Genomic DNA, 20,584 nt, shown 5'->3' on the forward strand with positions numbered 1-20,584 from the left:
TAATATATATATATATATATATTGCTGACATGAAAAAAAATTCACAAAAATAAAAATATTCATCTGGATGTTACAGAGGCAGCTTTCAGAGTACCAAGAAAAGTTAAAAAAAAACAAAAACACTTTCAGTGACCTATGAATGTGACACTCATTTCTCATTTCAAACAATATATATATATATATATATATATATACATATATACATGCATACATATACACACACACACACACACACACACACACACACACACACACACACTCTGGACACCCGCACGCTCGTGAAAGATGGAAGGAAATGAGATATAAATATAAATATATATATGTCATTGAAGATTTATTCTTTAATGATATGACAATAGCGTAACATTAGCTTACATGAAAGTAACATCATGTTACTTTCTAAATCCACATCCTTGTAAAAGTAAAAAAGTACCTTTGTGTTTTTTTTTTCCAAAGTGCTCCTTAATGTTCCTAGCGCCGCGACCTCCATAGCTGCTCATATCTTGACAGAAAGTCCACAAAACCTTCTCCGGGACATCTACTTTACGGATATCTTCTGTCAGGCATGTGGTTACGGGTACACTGTGTTTCGAGTTGTACGTACAATGACGCTGCTCTCGAGCAATCCCCATCTGATGATGATGATAGAACTTTATTCATTCCACAGTGGGGAAATTTACTTCTCACAGCAGCGCATACGAGTGCAAAAATACAAGTGCCAAAATTTCAAAAAAGGAAATAAATAACAGACAAGGACAAAGACAAGTGCCGCTAGCAGAGACGAAACACAATCTTATCAGGTGCCACGGATGTTGTAGAGTCTGACAGCAGAGGGAAAGGAGGACCTGCGGAATCGTTCCTTCCTACAATGTGGGTGTAAAAGTCTGCTGCTAAAGGAGCTGCTCAGGGACCGCACAATGTCATGGAGGGGGTGAGAGGTGTTGTCCATGATGGATTTCAGCTTAATTAACGTCCTTCTCTCACCCACAACCTCAATGGAGTGCAGGGGACAGCCCAGGACAGAGCTCGCTCTCCTGACCATCTTATTCAGTCTCCCTCTCTCCCAGTCCATCAGGCCCCCACCCCAGCAGACCACAGCGTAGAGGATGGCTGAGGCCACCACAGAGTAGAAGGTCCGGAGGAAAGCCCTGCACACATCGAAGGACCTCAGTCTCCTCAGCAGGTGGAGGCGACTCTGGCCCTTCTTGTACAGGGCGTGGGTGTGATCAGTCCAGTCCAGTTTGTTAAGGCGAACACCCAGAAATTTGTAGTTCTCCACTACCTCGATGTCCGATCCCTGGATGTTCACCGGAGTGAAGTGGGGTGCCGTCCTCCCGAAGCTCACAATCATCTCCGTCTTGCTGGCATTCAGTTGAAGCTGGTTGAGCTCACACCAGCTGACAAAGTCCTTGATGACGATCCAGATCGTTCCCCTCTGAAACATATCCAACAATGGCTGTGTCGTCGGAGAACCTCTGGATGTGGCAGTGTGCGGTGTCGTGAGTAAAGTCCGAAGTGTACAGGGCGAAAAGGAAAGGAGAGAGCACCGTATCCTGGGGGACACATTCTACTGTGGCACGATTGAGAGCGTCCTCTCCAGTTGTATCTCAAGATTCACAAATGAGTGACAGACAGCATTGCCGCTCTTCCTTTGCCAGCTGACACACGTTATGCCGACATTGATGTTTTAATTTTGTATTTGTTAGCTTGTCGTTGATGGTGTTATGTGTTTGTGTTTAAAAATAAGGTTGGAAAAAAAAAACATTATGCCGATATTTGTTAATTTTGGGGACACCAACGTAAAACACGCATACATATTGTCATCTAAAGCAGTTAACCAAATGTCTGATTTTTATGTTTTGTTTGGCGAATATAAAAACAAGAAATAAAACACCAGACAAGTTATAACATAAATGTTTATTAAAATAATAAATAAATAAATAAATAAAATTACATCTCAAACGAGCAATCTAATGTGAAACTGCAGTCGATATATTGGATAACAGCATTTAGCCATGTATATGCATACACGTTATATAAAACCCACTATAAGTAAATCGTAAATCTACATTCTTGCTTACATAGTTAACGCAAGGAGACGCTACACGTTCACTGACTGATCTGTTGATGCACGAAAGGCAGTTCACCCATTGACTCGTTCGCGAACGGGAAAGTCAGGATTCGTTCCCTCACTCAATGCAAATCACTCACTCAGATTGGTTCACTCAGATTTGTTCGTTGGTGAACGGGAAATGCAATTCACGACTCGTTCGTTAAAGTGAAGTTACGTCATTTTCTTCTTCGTTTTGTTTTACGGCGAGGTGGCACCAGCTTCAAGTTCATTACCGACACTTACTGGTTGAAGTAATATAAACTGAAAAAACAACGAATCACTTTAGGAAGTGATTGGTTCACTCTCGTTCACTGAAAAGATTCGTTCTTTTGAACGAATCGTTCACTCACGAGCCAACACTAGTTCTTGATCCCGTTCGGCTTGTCTATTACCCTGGCACGATCCTCATGCTGGCGAAAACCTTTGCTACCAACCTCTGGGGGGAGGGGAGTTATGGAAGCGGCCGGCCAGCTGGCCAGGCAACGTTAGCCTCGGCGACTCGCGAGCATTTGCCCGCCGCAACGGCATCTTTTGGCACATCTCAAGGCAAAATTAGTTAAGCTGCGAGTTCGGAAATCAGCTTGCCTCTGTAAACCTAACTCACTGGCAGCAGTGATGCGACATCTGCCTTATTTTTGGCAGCATTTTGGCGCTTCTTTTGTCACATAATTTCCACTTAACTAAAGTCAAAGTCAGTTCCCGCCTCAGGTACGAAATGGTCAAGTGACAAGTTCCCGCCTTTCCGGACAGTTTAAAAGAAGCTGGACCGGAATTGACCCAAATAAACCGGAAGTGACATCAGCTAAAGCGGAAGTGACCCGAATAAACCGGAAGTGAGCCAAATAAACCGGAAGTGACCCCAGCTAAACCGGAAATGGCTTAATTGAACAGGAAGTGACCCAACTAAACCGGAAGTGACCTCAGGTAAACTGGAAGAGACCCCAAATAAACCGGAAGTGACCCAAATTAAACCGGAATATTTATATTTGAAATTCCACCAAATTCTCCAAAATTCCATTTTTCACCTCTAATTTCCACAATTTTCAATCGATTCAACCCATTCCAACTTTCAACTCATCTTTTTCCTCCCTATTCCCCAAATTCCCACTTCCCATAAATTCCACATTTTCAACTGTGAAATTCCACCAAATTCTCCCAAATTCCATTTTTCACCTCTAAATTCTACGTTTCTCAGATAATTCAACTCGTTTCAACATCATTCAGCAGCATTTCCCAAAAATGTATTCAAACATTTCGCCTTCACACGCAATTTCTCCAGAAATTGCATATTCTAGTTATAACATGTTTTTATAACAAGGTACAATACTGTAAATATGTTTTTAGAACTCATTATTATTATTATAACAACTTTTTTTTAATAAAAAAGTACAAGTGTACGTACTGCAATTGTGTGGACACTCCCTTCTGCTAGGGTGTGGGCAACTTCCTCAATGTAGAAGTTTTATTTTGAATTTGTAAATTTTAGATTTTTTTTCAATTTGGAAAAAAAATCTGCTATGTACTGAAGCTGCAATAAACCAACTGTACCTATCTCTCTATATATGACACTTGTCTACGGGCAATGTCGTGTACCTTGGCTACTTTACAGCTGTCTGGTTTGCACAGGGTGATGTACTGAAGCCGCAAAAAAAAATAACTGTACCTATCTCTCTATGTATGACACTTGTCTACGGGCGATGTAGTTTACCTTGGCTACTTCACAGCTGTCTGGTTTGCACAGGGCCTATTCCTGCAGGATACTACATGAAAAAACTATCATACCAAGTTATTTCCACTGTGTGTTAATGTCAAGATTGCAATTAGAGTGTGATTTATGATATTGTATGCTACAACTGCTGTAGATTTATGCAAACGAGGACAACTTTTATTTTGCAGAGGAAGGTTGTAACATCGGGATTAGTACATTTCTTCTGATAAGATGTTTGATTGGTGACATTTATTCATTTAGACCAGGGATCTTCAACACCAGGTCGCCCGTGGGCACCAGGTCGCCCGTGGGGATCAGGTCGCCCGTGAGAACCGCGCGAGTTGCTCACAGGGCTGTTTTAAAATTAGCTCAAATAGCGGCACTCATCAGTGAGCTGCATCTATTTTATTTTTGAGAGTCTTGTTTAAATCACACTTACGTGTGAACTGAAGATGACAATAATGAAGCTAAATTGAGCGAATGGGTATTTCAGAAGTGTGTGTCCAACTGGTAGCCCTTTGCCTTAGTACCCAGGAAGTAGCCCTCTGTTTAAAAAAAGGTTGGTGACCCCTCTGACTTACTGTTACAAGATGTCATATTGGACATTACAGCAGAGGGCAGTGTTGAGCTTTTCTAAAAATTTAAAAAAATGTACAGAAGGAAGGCCAAATGAACTGGAGAGCAGGAATCTCCTTTGAGGGGGAAAAAAAAGGACAACACGACATAAAAGAGAGACACACGGTGCTGTGACGATGCTGTTTTTAAGTTTTTTTCCCTGTGAAGAACAATAAAAGTTCAAGCTCACTTTAGACTCAGTGTGGTCTATCAAGAATATCCTCCATTTGGGCTTCAGAGCTCTAGAATGCCCTACCCACAGATATCAGAGCTGATATCTCTCAAAAGAAGCATTCAAGACAAGATTAAAGACGTTGTTTATTTGCTCTTGCTTTTAATTGAACTAAGATGGGCGTTTTGACTGCCGTTTGTACTGTCTCTCATGCCTTCTCCTCCTCGCCTTGGGAGCATCAACAAACCGGGATGAGATCTGAGGTGAGCCATCTCTCCATAGGCACTGCCATGATGACTGAGGGTGTCTTTGTGCAGCTCTTCATTTGATTGTGGATGTCTACATCACCTTATTTTGTATTGTTTCATATTGTGTTAAATGTTGCCCACTCTGCAGCCATTGCAGCTTGATCATCTGGAGGAGGGATCTTCTCATCTGCAGTCCCTTCTCAAGGTTTCTATTTTTCCCCAATTTGGTTTTTCCTTCCCCTCCTGGGGGTTAAGGTCAGGGGATGTGGAGAATATTTTTTAACTGTGGGCATGTAAAACCCTTTGAGATATTTTTGTGATTAAGGGCTGGATGAACAAACTTGATTTGAAGTTGATTCGTTTTAAGGGTCGAAGGTGTTATGTCATGAACAGGAAGTGTCCGTGATGGCTATTTTTCACCACTCCAAATACATTCGCACACAAATGACAACAAAAATCTCAGTCAAGTTGTTCTCAGCAGGGTCCGCAAATTTATATGCAGTGAAATCCAATGATTGCTTGTGAAGGGAAGAAAACAATGACTCTAGAAGCGAGTCAGCATTTGAATATGCAATCTGACCACACCTTTGGAGAATTACCCATATACAAAATGGTTTTGAAATGTTAGAATGTGCCTGCTGCCTACATGTAAAATGCACAGTAGGCTGCATTCACACTGTAAAAAATGTCCAGTCGGATACAGTGCACACTTCTGCCAAGCCCCACGGAAGAAGAGACAACTACAGTAAATCACTGACATGCAATTAAGACACCAGCAATAAATTGCACCGTATCAAATTGCTGCATGTGACCTTCCGGCATTTATATTTGCAGTGTGAACACAGACTAAATATACTTATCTGGTACTACATCCACTTACATTTAAACAATTTAGATACTTCCAAGGATTGTAATACCGGTTTACGAGAACACAAATTACAATAACAGGCTGGGAATAGAAGAAATGACTGTTTAAAGGTAGATTACAATACAAAATTTGCATCAGCACTCGATCTTCCATGGGCCCAGATAAAGTGACAAGGAAGTTGACCTTTAGTATTTCTGGTCCTTATCTGGCTCCCTGAGACCCTGGCTGTGTAATATTTTGCCCGTCATCTCCATCATAGCCTTGACGTCTGGATCCACATCCAAGACACTCCTCTTCCCCATCCCTTCTTCATCCTGAAACAGAAAATTACAAGATTAAAATAATTAGTTTTACAGGTGGGAAATCTGTGGTCTCTTCTCAAGGTTTCTCATTTCCCCTAGTTGGAGTTTTCCCTTGCCCTCCTGGGAGTTTTAGACCAGGGGATGTTTGAGAATGTTTGTCACTTTTCACACGTCCTGAATTTTTTTTTACACATTCAGTCACCTAAATGTTGAACAGAGGCTGTGATGTACCGAAGTCAAATTCCTTGTTTGGCACGTTCAAACATGGCGAATAAAAATTCTTGAATCTTGTATCTTGTAATAGAAAGACCCAACTGTAGATGTGATTGGAGAAGTGTATTAATAAAACTAGCTTTCAGTATATCACACTAGAATTTGTGTGGTACAATGCTAGTCTACTATGTGCATACAAAGTGTTTACTACAGTGTGTGTTTTCCATCAAACAAACCGATTATACCCTCTCAATGTGAGACTGATCGCAAAATTTGGATGTCAGCTGTATACCGGCACGGGACACAAAAGAGATGACGGCCCATTTTTCCCTCACTAGCCCAGTTTATGTATTTCTTGTTCAGGAAAATGAAAAGTGTTATAATTTCAAATTTTAATCCCCATTTTTTTAATGAAATATATGACCACGGCCAGTTTATGTATTTTTTGTTCAGGAAAATTAAAGGTGTTATTTTCTATTTTGACGCCCACTTTTAATGAATAATATGACTACGACCACCTCCCTTCATGTCTTGGTGGAAGACACTTGAGGGGCCGTTCCGAGTTCCCCCATTGCAGGTCAGTCGACAATTGCTTAAAATGTCCAAAAACGACTATCAATTGGCATCAAAATGTACATGTTCATCCCTACATATGACCACTTCAACATATGATTAGCCTCTTTGTGGCTGATTTATATGAGAATGAAGAAATATGGAAGTCAGCTAGTGCACCGGAGAGCCCCATATATACCAAGAGACTGGGAAAACGCGCACACTCGCACACTGCTTCCTGGCTGTCCACGGTGAAGACATGCAGGCATCAACAGCAATTGTAGAGACTCAAGTGAGGAATGAGTAGCACATTTCTGCTTTGTTTATTAATACCTCGAAACCATCAACTTTAAAACCATGTGTTCTTTTGAAGAGAGCAGCTCTGACTGAACTTTTGAGTCAGAGGTTTTACACATGCACGCGTGCGTGAGAGAGACAGAAAAAAAGAGACTGTTGAAGAATGAATTAGTGATAGCGTGTTTGAAAAAAGCTTACTTTTGGTCTTTCCTGATCACATTATTAAACTTGATATAGCTTTCCAGAGGAGCTGACTTCATCATTCAACATCCTGGATTCTCTACGATTTGCTTTAACACGTTTGTTCTGGAAGCAGCGTCCTACACTCAGTACAAGGCACAATATGGTGGAGGAAATGAGTGTGATATCTCGGAACGTGTTCTGTTTTTATGAAAATGTAGGTTTGTCTTGAATAACTACAGGCAAGTTATTTGCACTTATTGAATAAAGTTCATCCTTATGCACAAATTAACTATTCATGTACCCTTTTTTTTGCCGAATAACTTCAAGTACAGTGTCTACTATATTCCAAAATCATTTTTTATATTCCCTCATCTTAAATGTTTATTCTTATGCTTTCCCATTTCATTCCTTAGGAATAGGCACGTTGCCTCGCGGGAGCTGGTAAAAAGGTGCCGGTGATTTCTGGGACGCTCAATTTGGGTACCCCTTCCATTCTGCGCCATTACCAAGATCAGGGAGGCCTTGCCATTGTCAAGTTACATGGTGGATAGGATGGTACAAGTGCGTGACTGTGTATTGGATTTGGCCCAGACGAATTGGCTCAGATGAAAGTCCAAATTTCACAAGGAGATGATGACAAAGCTTGACATGGGAGACATGCAGGAGGGGGCCAGAGAAAGGGCTACTTAAAAATTAGTTCTTCAAAATTAACTATTGTTAAACTGGTAGACGAATCCATCCATCCATCCATCCATCCATCCATCCATCCATCCATCTATCTTCTTCCGCTTATCCGGGGTCGGGTCGCGGGGGCAGACTTCCCTCTTGCCAGCCACTTCATCCAGCTCATCCCGGGGGATCCCAAGGGCGTTCCCAGGCCAGCCGGGACATAGTCTCTCCAGCGCATCCTGGGTCGTCCCAGGGTCTCCTACCTGTGGGGGGACATGCCTGGAACACCTCCCCGGGGAGGCGTCCAGGAGGCATCCTGATTAGATGCCCGAGCCACCTCATCTGGCTCCTCTCCATGTGGAGGAGCAGCGGCTCTACTCCGAGTCTCTCCCGGATGACCGAGCTTCTCACCCTATCGCTGAGAGTGCCTAGAAATTCTGTCCATAAAAATTATGAACAGAATCAGTGAAAAAGGAAAGCCTTGGCGGAGTCCAACCCTCACTGGGAACGAATCCGACTTACTGCCGGAAATGTGGACCTAACTCTGGCATCGCTGATACAGGGACCGAACAGCCCTTATCAGTAGGCTCGGCACCCCGTACTCCCGAAGCACCCTCCACAGAATCTCCCGAGGGACACTGTCGAACGCCTTCTCCAAGTCCACAAAACACGTGGACTGGTTGGACAAACTCTTATGCACCCTCAAGGATCCTGCCGAGGGTGTAGAGCTGGTCCACTGTTCCACGGCCAGGACGAAAGCCACACTGATCTTCCTGAATCCGAGGTTCAACCTCCCGATGGACCCTTCTCTACAGCACCCCTGAATAGACCTTACCAAGGAGGCTGAGGAGTGTGATTCCCCTGTAATTGGAACACACCCTCTTGTCCCCCTTCTTAAAGAGGGTCTCAGTCTGCCAATCCAGAGCCACCGTCCCCGATGTCCACGCAATGTTGTAGAGGCGTGTCAGCCATGACAGCCCCACAACATCCGAATCCTTTAAGAACTCCGGGCGGATCTCATCCACCCCTGGGGGCCTGCCACCGAGGAGTTTTTTCACTACCTGCTTCCCCCTCCTGAGACGCCAGATGGTGGACCAGAATCTCCTTGAAGCCGTCCAGAAGTCATTCTCCATGGCCTCACCAAACTCATCCCATGCCCGGGTTTTTGTCTCACTAACTGCCGAAGCCGCGTTCCACTTGGCCATCCGGTACTTGTCAGCTGCCTCCGGAGTCCCGCAGGCCAAAGCGGCCCGATAGGACTCCTTCAGCATGACGGCATCCCTTACCGCCGGTGTCCACCAGCTGGTTCGGGGATTGCCGCCACGACAGGCCCCAACGACCTTACGGCCACAGCTCCAGTCGGCTGCCTCAACAATGGAGGCGCAGAACATGGTCCACTCGGACTCAATGTCGCCCACCTCCCCCGGGACGTGGGAAAAGCTCTGCCGGAGGTGTGAATTGAAGCTCTTCCTGACAGGGGATTCTGCTAGACGTTCCCAGCAGACCCTCACAGAGCGTTTGGGTCTGCCAGGTCGGACTGGCATCTTTCCCCACCATCCGAGCCAACTCACCACCAGGTGGTAATCAGTTGACAGCTCCGCCCCTCTCTTCACCCGAGTGTCCAAAACACGCAGCCGCAACTCCGATGACATGACTACAAAGTCGATCATCGAACCGCGGCCTAGGGTGTCCTGGTGCCAAGTGCACACATGGACACCCTTATGCTTGAACATGGTGTTCATTATAGAAAATCCGTGTCAAGCACAGAAGTCCAACAATAGTATAGTAATAATAATAAAAAAAGTAATAGTAACTGTTAGAGATGTTCTGACTCTAACTTATTTTGCAAGAACCACACGGGAGACAGTACGCCCTTTAAGCACTTGCAAGTGGAGAGCTAGTTCGTTACTGTAGGTACAGCAATGGTCGAACAAACTCTGCCGTTAGTCTCTTACAAGAGCATATTTATTGAGAACAAGTAGGGTGGGGGTGACATTTGACATGTTTTGTCACCTCAGCAAATGGTTAATCAGTGCAGAGGGTCCCAGTTTATTGTTTTACGAGGTGTGAAAATGAAACCTAGTGGAGCATTTTAGATGACTAACTAAACAAGGATGTTTCCACACCATTTGGAAAGTTTCAACAACTGAATGGTTAAACTTTTCAGAGTCAAGGAAAGGTAAAAGGTTCAAACAAAGTTCATCATTCTAGTCTACATCCCAACATAATCATACGATCAAGATAGTTTATAAACCCTAACAGTAACAATAATATTGATAAACTGATAGAGGGAGGTTGACTGGTTGATCCAGTCAACTTCTATTATAGTTCCAAATAACACCAGAAGATGGTGCGAAAGTTGAATTGACCTGATGGAGTAGATCAGTAGTTGAAGTTGTTAGTAACTAGAGAAACACGACCTGTCTGAATTACGCATAGCATCACACAATTTTGGAATATTATATATTACTTTATATTATTTTGTGTTGCCCAAATATATCTTGAAACTGCTTGAATATTTTAATTTGCTAACTAGAGAAACCCATGCTCATGGTTAGGTGATGAGAATGAGACATGTTAATCACAGTTAGAGTAAGCTGCAATATACTTTATTTTATTCTACTTTGCCATATCATATATTTAGTAGCATCTTGAGCATCATCATAGCACTGATGTTTTATTTACACATGAATGTATTAAGAAATGAGTAAGGACAAGGGGTTGACAGTGATACTGTTGGTGGATGACTGTAATCCCATGCTTGACCTTGACCTAGAGGTCACCAGCTTGTCAAAATATGTTTTGAAATCTGCTGAACGAGGAGAACACACGATCATAGTTATGATTACGTGTTGACTATTGTGAAAGTATGTGTTATTATTGTCACGATGTTTAATCAATATAAAACATGTATGTAATATTGATGTTTCCATTTACACATGAATGTATAAATGTGAGTGAAGGCAAGGAGGCGGCAAGGGTTAATGGTGATACTAAGTGATGAAAGACTGAGATCCCACACATGAGCGTGAGCCGAGGTCACGTTCATCCAGTTAAGGCCAAAACAAAATGCTGTATGTTGTTAGGCTTTGCTCCAACGCATGAGCATGACCCAGAGGTCAACTCATCCGGTTGGAGAAGGCTATTTTAGAATCAGTCCTGGGAAAGACAGGTATTGGACGTGTTGGGAAAACTGGTAAGTGACCAAGCTGGCATAGGACCCACAAACGGAAGTGTATAATAGATTCATTCTGACAAAGAACAGAGCTCTCTCTCGCCTGATGCGCTCTCCCCGTCAGGGCTTTGCCCCTGCGGGCTGCTGCCCGTGAGCCAAGAACACCGATTCGACGAAGATAGATTTTTCATTCATTATGAGATCAGACCAAAATCTACTAAAATGAATCTCTAGTGTCTTCAAATTGGACTTTGTCAAATTTTAAGCTTAGGGATAGTCGAGGAGAGAGGCGTTGTCCTTTCCTCCTCAAGGCCGAACTATCTAACTGATCATTCGACTTTTTCTCCAAACAGCATTTTAGGACTCTTGCCTCTGACCCTTTTATACTATTTGAGAGTTTTGCAATCGAGAGAACTTCAAGACTGAATAATTTTTGCTATACTGACATTGGTGAGTGGAATTATTGTTTTATTGTTCGAACAATCAAGACTTGTAATTATTTTTCTTGCTTATTCATTAAATTTCTTCTTTATAATCATTTATTTTCGATTAATGATTACAGTGGAGCCTTGGTTTTCGAACGTCCCTGTTCTCGAACAATTAGATATTCGAACAAAAAATTCGAGATTTTTTTGCTTCGGGTATCGGACGAAATTCAGTTGTCGAACCTCGCGAGATGAGCCGAGAGGACCCGCATGCCAACTGACTCCATTATTACATTCTCGCTACTCTGAGGATTGTATCAACTCTAATCATGCCTCCAAATGAAGCAAGTGGGAGCAGTAAAGCCATCCTAAAACACAAAGACGCTCCTAAAGCAATGCGACAGTGAGCGCCCGGCCGGCGCAATACAGTTGCGCGTTTGGCGTCGTCCTTTATGTCAACAATACCGCGCGCAGATCTAGTATATAACTATATTGTAGCGTTAAAGTACCAGGAAAGACGTGGGTTTGGTAAATGGCTCTTTATTTAGCAAAACAAGAGTTCAACGAGCCAATCTAATGTGAAACAGCAGTCGCTATATTGGATAACAATATTTAGGCATATATATGCATCCACGTTATTTAAAACCTACTATAAGAAAATCGTAAATCTACATTCTTGCTAACATAGTTCACGCTAGGAGACGTAACTTGTTCATTGACTGATCCGTTGATGCACGGGAAGGCAGTTCACTTATTGACTCTTTCGCAAACAGGAAGTCAGGATTCTTTCCCTCACTGATCCGTTCTCACGATGAACTGGAAATACGAATCACTCACTCACTGATTCGTTCACTTACAGATTTGTTTGTTGGTGGACGGGAAATGCAATTCACGACTCGTTTATGAACGGGAAGTTACGTCATTTTCTTCTTTGTTTTGTTTTATGCCGAGGCGGCACCAGCTTCAATGAGCATTACCGACACCTACTGGTTGAAGTCATATGAACTGCAAAAAGAATGAATCACGTTAGGAAGAGATTTGTTCACTCTCGTTCACTGAAAAGATTTACGAGCCAACATTACTTTGATTTGAAGTAGGGTGCTTTATTTTGAAGGCCGTTTTCAGCCGATACCATTTCAAATCAATAAATCTCCTGGCTCCGGAAGACAGTGAATGGAACTCATTGTCAGTGAGGCTCCAATTATTCCACAGCCATAGTGCGTGCGCCCTTATGCAGTTTAAAGTGAAAATAACATGTGAAGTGATCAACTATACTAGGAAGTAAGTAAAGTGTTAATGATCAAGTAAAATTTTGTGAATAATTCCACATATAAGTCGCTCCTGAGTATAAGTCGCCCCCCAACCAAACTATGAGAAAAAAATGCAATTTATACTCCGAAAAATACGGTACTATGTTGAAAACCAGATAAGATAAAATGATTGAACGATTTAAGATTTTTTTTTTTTTTTTTAAATAAATGTCACATGAAAAAAAAAATAATTCAAAGAAAATAGTCATGCGCAAAGAAGACAAGAAACCCTGACGGGCTTATAAGGTGTCTCCCTCAGACTTTAAGTTAAAATGAAAGAAAATTGAATAAAAATATATCCAATCAATTAGCCTCCTATTTGAAGTAGGATTAAAGTCAGTGTAATTAGAAAGGGATGGTAGTAATAACTTAATAAACAAATAATGATAATAAATCCATAGTAAACAAATAATAGCATCATCAAGGCAAAATAATAACAGTAGCCAAGGTAACAAGCACCCTAACTCAGGTAATACTACGATAGTTCATAGTACATATGTGATTTGTGAATATGTATTGTTTAACGGCAGTTTTAAACATGAAGGACGAAAGGTCAAAGAAATGGATAGGAAGTTGATTAAATACTTTGGCAACCCTGAAATGAAGACTAAATTTGGACAGGGAATTTCCCTGTCCAACTCAAGTCTAGCTTTATTTCTGGTGTTATGACAGTGATAGTCTTCCCTTCTCCTGTAAAAGCTATTGAGTGTAATGGGGAACTGATTGTGGGTTGGTTTGAAGACAAACTGAGCTGTGTGGAGAAAGTTTATCTGGTATATGCTGAGAATTGATAGTTCCTGAAATAGCGGGAGTGAATGAGCAAGGTAGTTAGCATGTAGAATGAGTCGGACACACTGATTTTGTAGACAATAGATGCAATTCAACTTGGTAGGATGAGTGCTGGCCCAAATTACATTGCAATAATTGATATATGGATAGATTAGGGCAGGGGTGTCCAAACTTTTTGCAAGGAGGGCCAGATTTGATAAAGTGAAGGGGCCCGGGGGCCAGTAGTTTTTTCGGACATTTTTTTAATTACAATTTCATCCAAATAAACACTGTTATAAAACAACTTTCATTCTCCCAATTGTCTTTATTTTTTAAATGACTAAATAACCAAATATAAGCCACTCAGGCAGATGTGAACAACTCTAAAAACACAAATTTTGCCTTTCATTCATATCTGAAGAGTCCGATAACATTGAACAAACTGTATGAAATACCTTAAATTTACATGAGTTTAAAATTATTTTCGCCTCATGAACATTTTAAACAGGAGTTATAAGTAATACATAAAATACGATAACATTGAACAAACTGTATGAAATACCTTAAATTTATATGAGTTTAAAATTATTTTCGCCTCATGAACATTTCACACAGGGTTCACGCAGCCGGTTCGCGCGTACCCTTTTTACAACGGGTTTATTTCCGCATTAACTTGCGCATGCTCCGCATAGCAGGACAGCTGGAGTTATGTTCTCGCTGTGAAATCACGCCGGGTCGCGCGAGATTACATTTCTGCGGCATAAATATAAAATAGCTTTGGTACAATAATAATAATAATAATAATAATAATAAATTATATTTATAACGCACTTTATATTCGGAGGAATCTCAAAGTGCTACATGGTAAGTAAAAACAAGAATAAAAAGCAAGGACAAGTATAAAACAACTGGACGACAACCAGGATATAAAAACAGGAATTACAGAAATGCCAAAGTAAAGAAGTGAGTTTTAAGTCCGGTTTTGAAAGAGTCAGTGGATTGGGGTGCTCTTAGGTGGTCGGGGAGGGAGTTCCACAGTGTGGGGGCTGCATGGCAGAAGGCCCGGTCGCCCATGGTGCGCAGCTTGGTGTTGGGGACATGGAGAAGGTGAGAATTGGATGAGCGGAGGTTTCGGGTGGCAGATTTGGGGGCAAGGAGTTCTTTGAGGTATGGGGGAGCATGTCCGAGGATGCACTGGTGAGTGAGGAGGGCGATCTTATAATTTATTCGAAATTTGATGGGGAGCCAGTGCAGAGAACGGAGGATGGGTGTGATGTGGTCGCTTTTCCGCACCCTCATCAGGATCCTAGCAGCGCAGTTTTGGATGTACTGGAGCCTCTGGAGGCTCTTGCTAGGGATCCCGATGAGGAGTGCGTTACAGTCTAGCCTGGAGGAGACAAAGGCGTGGACAAGTTTCTCAGCATCTGTCAGGGTAAGTGTGGGGCGGAGTTTGGAAATGTTCCTGAGGTGGAAGAAGGAGGTTTTGCAGATGTGTTTTATGTGTGACTCTAGGTTGAGTTGAGAGTCCAGTATCACACCCAGGTCGGTGACAGTGGCTGAGAGGGGGATTGTGTGACCGGCGAATGAGATGCTTGTGATTGGGCAGGTATGGATCTGATGGGGAGTGCCAAATAACATGGCTTGGGTTTTATCGCTGTTGACTTGTAGGAAGCTGAGATTCATCCACGCCTTTATCTCCTCCAGACACAGTGAGAGGATGGATGAGGGAGATGGATGAGGCTGGGTTGCAGAGGGTGGGGGGTTGAGTTTGAGGTATAGCTGGGTGTCGTCCGCGTAACAGTGATATGAGATGCTGAACTTCCTGATTATATTGCCAAGGGGTAGCATGTAGAAAATGAAGAGGGTAGGACCGAGTACAGATCCCTGGGGGACACCGGAGGTGACTGTGTGTGTGTCTGATTTTTTCCCTCCCAGGGAAACGTACTCGGTTCGGTTCGAGAGGTAGGACTGAAGCCAGGTTAGAGCAGTGCCAGAGAATCCAGTGGAGTGAAGTTGGTTAAGGAAGATGTTGTGGTGGACAGTGTCAAATGCAGCGGACAGATCCAACAAAATGAGGAGTGACGAGGAGCCTGCATTGGCAGCCATGAGAAGGTCGTTGGTGACCCTAACAAGGGCTGTTTCGGTGCTGTGGCCAGAGCGAAAACCGGATTGAAATTTCTCAGCGATGTTATTGCGGGTGAGATGGGCGTGAAGTTGGGCAGCTACCACTTTTTCCAGAACCTTGGAGAGAAATGGGAGGTTTGATATTGGCCTGAAGTTGGCAAGGTTGTCCGGGTCAAGCGAGGGTTTTTTGAGCAGGGGGGTAATAATGGCTGTCTTCAATGCAGGGGGTACAGAGCCAGACTGGAGTGAGAGGTTGATGACATTGGTTATTAGGGGACTGATAGCTGAGATTTGATGTTTAATGAGGGCTGTGGGGAAAGGGTCCAGGGCACATGTGGAGGGTTTCATCTTTTTGATGATGTCCTCTACCTCCGACTGCAAAATAGGGGAGAAAGAGCGAAGAGGCTGGACTGACCCAGGTGGAAGGAAGGGAAGTGGAGGGGCCAGAAGAGGAGAGGAGCTGGGTGCGGATGTTGTCAACCTTAGCGGTAAAGAAGGTCATGAAGTTATTGCACACTACCTCTGAGGATTCCGTTGGAGTGGTGGGTTGGGGTTTGAGAAAGTGGTTGATGGTTGAAAATAGCTGTTTTGAGTTTCCAGGGGTATTGTTTATAATGTTGGAGTAGAACTGGGCACGTGCAATCCCAAGGGCTTTTGAGTAGGCCTTCTGATGTTCTTTATAGGCCTGTTTGTGCACGGTCAGACCTGAGGCATTGAGACGACGCTCCAGGATGCGTCCAGTTGACTTCATCAGCCGCAGCTCACTGGTGTACCAGGGGGCTGAGCGTGAAAAAGTGACTGTTTTGTTTTTTATGGGGGCGTGGATACCTAGAAGTTTGGCCAAAGAGTTATTGTAATGATCCACTGCCTTGCTGACTGATGGAAAGGTCGCGGAGGAGGAGGAGAGAAGCAGGAGGTCCTGTGCTAAAGTGTCTTGGTTGATGTATTTGAAATTTCTGAAAGAGATTTGCCGCTTGGGTTTGGAGAGGGGGCGTGGGAAAGGCAGTTCCATTTGAATACGTTTGTGGTCAGACACACCAACCTCGTGAACTTGTAGGTTGCTTATGGCCGATGAGGAAATGACAAGGTCAAGTGTATGCCCTTTGTCATGGGTGCGGACATTTACATGTTGAGTGAGGTGTAAACAGTCCAATAGTTGCAACAGGTCAGAGGCAGGGGGGCGGAAGGGGGTGTCGACATGGATGTTAACATCACCTAATATGATTAAATTAGAGGAAGTGGAGGTACAGAGGGTAGTGAGTAGATCGTATAGTTCTGGAATGAAAGCGGAGTTTGGTTTAGGAGGGCGGTAAATAAGTAAAACTGTGACAGGATATGGAGGTTTAAATTTGAATGCAAGGGATTCGAATGAGGAGTGATCAGGTAGAGGGAGGGGGGACAGCTTTAGATCAAGACGATGGAATACAGCAAGGCCAATAGTTATGTATTTATAACCAGAGGGACTTCATTGAGGAATTGATAGACACCCGGTGGTTGCCAGGTCTCAGTCAGGCACATTATGTCTAAGCCTTTGTCCAGGATGAGGTTGTGAATAAATGATGATTTATGGGTGAGTGCTTGGAAGTTTGAGGAGATCCATTTTGATTGTGGATGTGGGGCTGCGTTTAGGTAGGGGGCGAAGAAGAGAGAAATCCACTCCACGTCTTCTGTTCCACATGAAGTGCAGTCCACTGTGTGTTGGAGTGAAATTCAGTTCGTTTTGTCCTGGCCACCCCGGGGCTGCTCCGTGTTGAAATCCGTTCCGTGCCAGAGAGATATCCATTCCGTGTTTTCCCGGCAACCCGGTGTCTGTCTTGAGTCGGAGCCCGCTCCGTGTAAGAGTGGACTCCACACCATGTTTTTCAGGCCACCTGGAGTACTGCAGCCCCGCTTGGTTGCTACAATAAGATCCAAGTGTGCCGGGTCTCTGATGACGTGTTGGACATGCGACGGGATATCGGGCGGTGGAGGAGCAGATGGATGGAATAGCGTTATGGGCAGGTTGGGAGAAAACAAAGTTACGATGGGTACTTCTGTGGATGTAACGAGGTCTGCGGAGAAGTCAGAGTTCTTTGATGACTGAGACACACCCTGGAATGGTGTGATTACTCAGCTCCAGCAAGCGGGGGATGGAGTAAGTTAATATAGTGCCGGTTGGAGAAAGCTGAACTTGCGTGTTAGCCATTTGCTAGGCTAATGGCTAAAAAATAAATAAATAAAACACTAAAAACACTAAAAATAAACTAATTCTGGTGGAGAATTAAATAAAACACTAAAAACACTAAAAATAAACTAATTCTGGTGGAGAAGCGGCGAACAATCAGCGCCAGCGTCCTCTCCTCAGATTGCGGTACGTGTGTATTAAAGCGCTGGTCAACAATGGCGGCGGGCCACATACTAAAGATTTTATAACAGAGGCTGTGGGCCTGATGAAATTTGACCACGGGCCGCAATTGGCCCGCGGGCCGGACTTTGGACATGCTTCTGTCCAAAGTATGCCGTAGTTTGCTAAAAGTACCAGTATTCCTAGCAATTTTAGAAGATATTGTACTAATATGAGGTTACCAGCATAGTTTGTCATCAATTAATATGCCCAGAAATTTGACAGATGAAGATAAAGAAATTAACTTATTGTCAATACAGACCGCTACGTCTTTCCGTTTATTCACTTAATAAGCAATTCATGCTTGTCAAATTAGATCATTTAGGACACACTATCACCAAGAGAGCCTTATTAATATTACGTTGCATCACTTCAAAGCAGAGTATAGTAGAATTCTGTAGTGACTTATTCTGTTGCTGGGCTTCTGTGTTATACAAGTGTGCACTGACCACTCAACTCGGGCGCTCATGACGTGTGACATAGCTTGACTCACGTAATAAAAACATGACGCAGCAGGTGAGTTACATAATATTCGTGCATCACAACAAATCCATAATGAAGTTTGTTGCCAAGGCTTTTAAATAACAACTTTTATCAATATTTGTTTATTGTTAAACCTTACATTGTATGTGATGTTTAATAGATTTTTCTTTTGCTTTATGAAAGAGCGTTGAAGGAATCCTGAATTCTTTTTGCCTTTACATAATGAGGAAATTAGGTGCTCTTACCTCCTCCAGGTCAGAGATTTTTCCTACTGCCCATATTTCCATTGAGTCCAAAATGAACTCCTCATCCGCCGACAGTTGAGGGCTTCCAAACGTTGTACACTTTGGCTGTGCACGGCTGTGACCATGTCCAAAATCACTATCCAACCACAGCCCAAAGTAGCTGTGCTTGCCGCCCATGCCCTGGGGATAAAAAACAAAACCACAGAAAAAAATTAAAACCACAGAAAAAAATTACCAAAACATACATACATCCTTTATTACTGCTGATCCAGAGTTGGGTCGCAGGGGCAACAACTTCAGCAGGGAAGCCCAAACTTTCCTCTCCCCAGTCACTACTTGTAACTCTTACGGAGGTATCACACGGCGTTCCCAGGTTAGCCAAGAGACAGTCCTTCTTTCCAGCATGTCCTGGATAATGCCCAGGACCTTTCCCCAAGGACAATTTTACAGAGGACAATGCCCAGAACACCTCACCAGGGAGGCGTCAATCAATATCAGATTCCCGAGCCACTTCATCTGGGTCCTCTCAACGTAGAGCAATAGCTTGACTCTGAGTCTCTCCGGGATGACTGAGCTTCTTGCCCTGCCTATATCTAAGAGAGAGCCCGGAAAACTACCGTATTGGCCCGAATATAAGACGACCCGATTATAAGACGACTCCCTCTTTTTCAAGACTCAAGTTTGAAAATAGACTTTTTGAACACCAAATTTAATTTTTATACAGAAAATGATTGCATCTGAAACATGATTACAACAATATATTTGAGAGAAAAAGCAAGTTATTTTTCCTCATTCAAATCATGCAAAAACTGTCGATCACATCTTAATATCTGAACATTTAAATATGTAAATTAAAGTGCAATCACATTTGGAACTGAATGGCTTCTGGTTTTTGAAATGTACATAAACCAATCTTTTGTGATAAAACAACAAAATTGCAATAACTGCAATAACAATCAAAGTGAAGTCTAACTAACTGTAGTCTTGGAACAAATCTGAATATGGAAAAATATTGCAATAAAATAATGCAAACCGCTATTGTTGGGGAGCCTGAGGACTGTATAGGGGGTTGGCTCGAATGGTTATGCTCTTTTCGCCCCCGGGTGTGAGTCAGAACACAGGAGGGAAGATGTGGTTCAGTATTTATTGCTTTACTGAATTATTGGCAAAAAAATAAATATCCATCCATCCATCCATCTTCTTCTGCTTATCTGGGGTCGGGTCGCAGGGGCAGCAGCTTTAGGAGGGACTCCCAGACCTTCCCTCCCCAGCCACTTCATCCAGCTCATTCCAGGGGATCCCAAGGTGTTCCCCCAGGCCAGCCGAGAAACATAGTCTCTCCAGTCCGTCCTGGGTCGTCCCCGGGGTCTCCTACCGGTGGGACATGCTCGGAACACCTCCCCAGGGAAGCGTCCAGGAGGCATCCTGATGAGATGCCCGAGCCACCTCATTTGGCTCCTCTCAACGTGGAGGAGCAGCGGCTCTACTCCGAGTCTCTCCCGCATGACCGAGCTTCTCACCCTATCGCTGAGAGTGCCTAGAAATTCTGTCCATAAAAATTATGAACAGAATCAGTGAAAAAGGACAGCCTTGGCGGAGTCCAATCCTCACTGGGAACGAATCCGACTTACTGCCGGAAATGTGGACCAAACTCTGGCATCGGTGATACAGGGGCCGAACCGCCCTTATCAGTTGGCTCGGGACCTTGTACTCCAGAAGCACCCTCTACAG

The 20,584-nt window shown here is 43.3% G+C and overlaps 2 protein-coding genes across 2 annotated transcripts in view; one reads left to right on the top strand and one right to left on the bottom strand.

Annotated features, from left to right (window-relative positions):
• Positions 1-20,584, top strand: part of LOC147056179 (uncharacterized) — a 232,473-nt gene that overhangs the window by 170,791 nt on the left and 41,098 nt on the right. The window lies entirely within an intron of this gene.
• The window catches only part of meak7 (MTOR associated protein, eak-7 homolog), a 72,244-nt gene continuing 56,979 nt past the window's right edge, over positions 5,320-20,584 (bottom strand). Inside the window, exons 8-9 of the mRNA XM_085913794.1 lie at positions 18,854-19,033; positions 5,320-6,038 (exon numbers count right to left, since the gene is read on the bottom strand). Coding sequence (XP_085769920.1) covers positions 5,910-6,038; positions 18,854-19,033 — 309 coding nt within the window. The 3' untranslated portion in view covers positions 5,320-5,909. The remainder of the gene's footprint in view (positions 6,039-18,853; positions 19,034-20,584) is intronic.

Source organism: Syngnathus leptorhynchus, chromosome 6, assembly GCF_054491065.1.
Source record: "Syngnathus leptorhynchus isolate UIUO chromosome 6, UIUO_Slep, whole genome shotgun sequence".
Lineage (NCBI taxonomy): Eukaryota > Metazoa > Chordata > Actinopteri > Syngnathiformes > Syngnathidae > Syngnathus > Syngnathus leptorhynchus.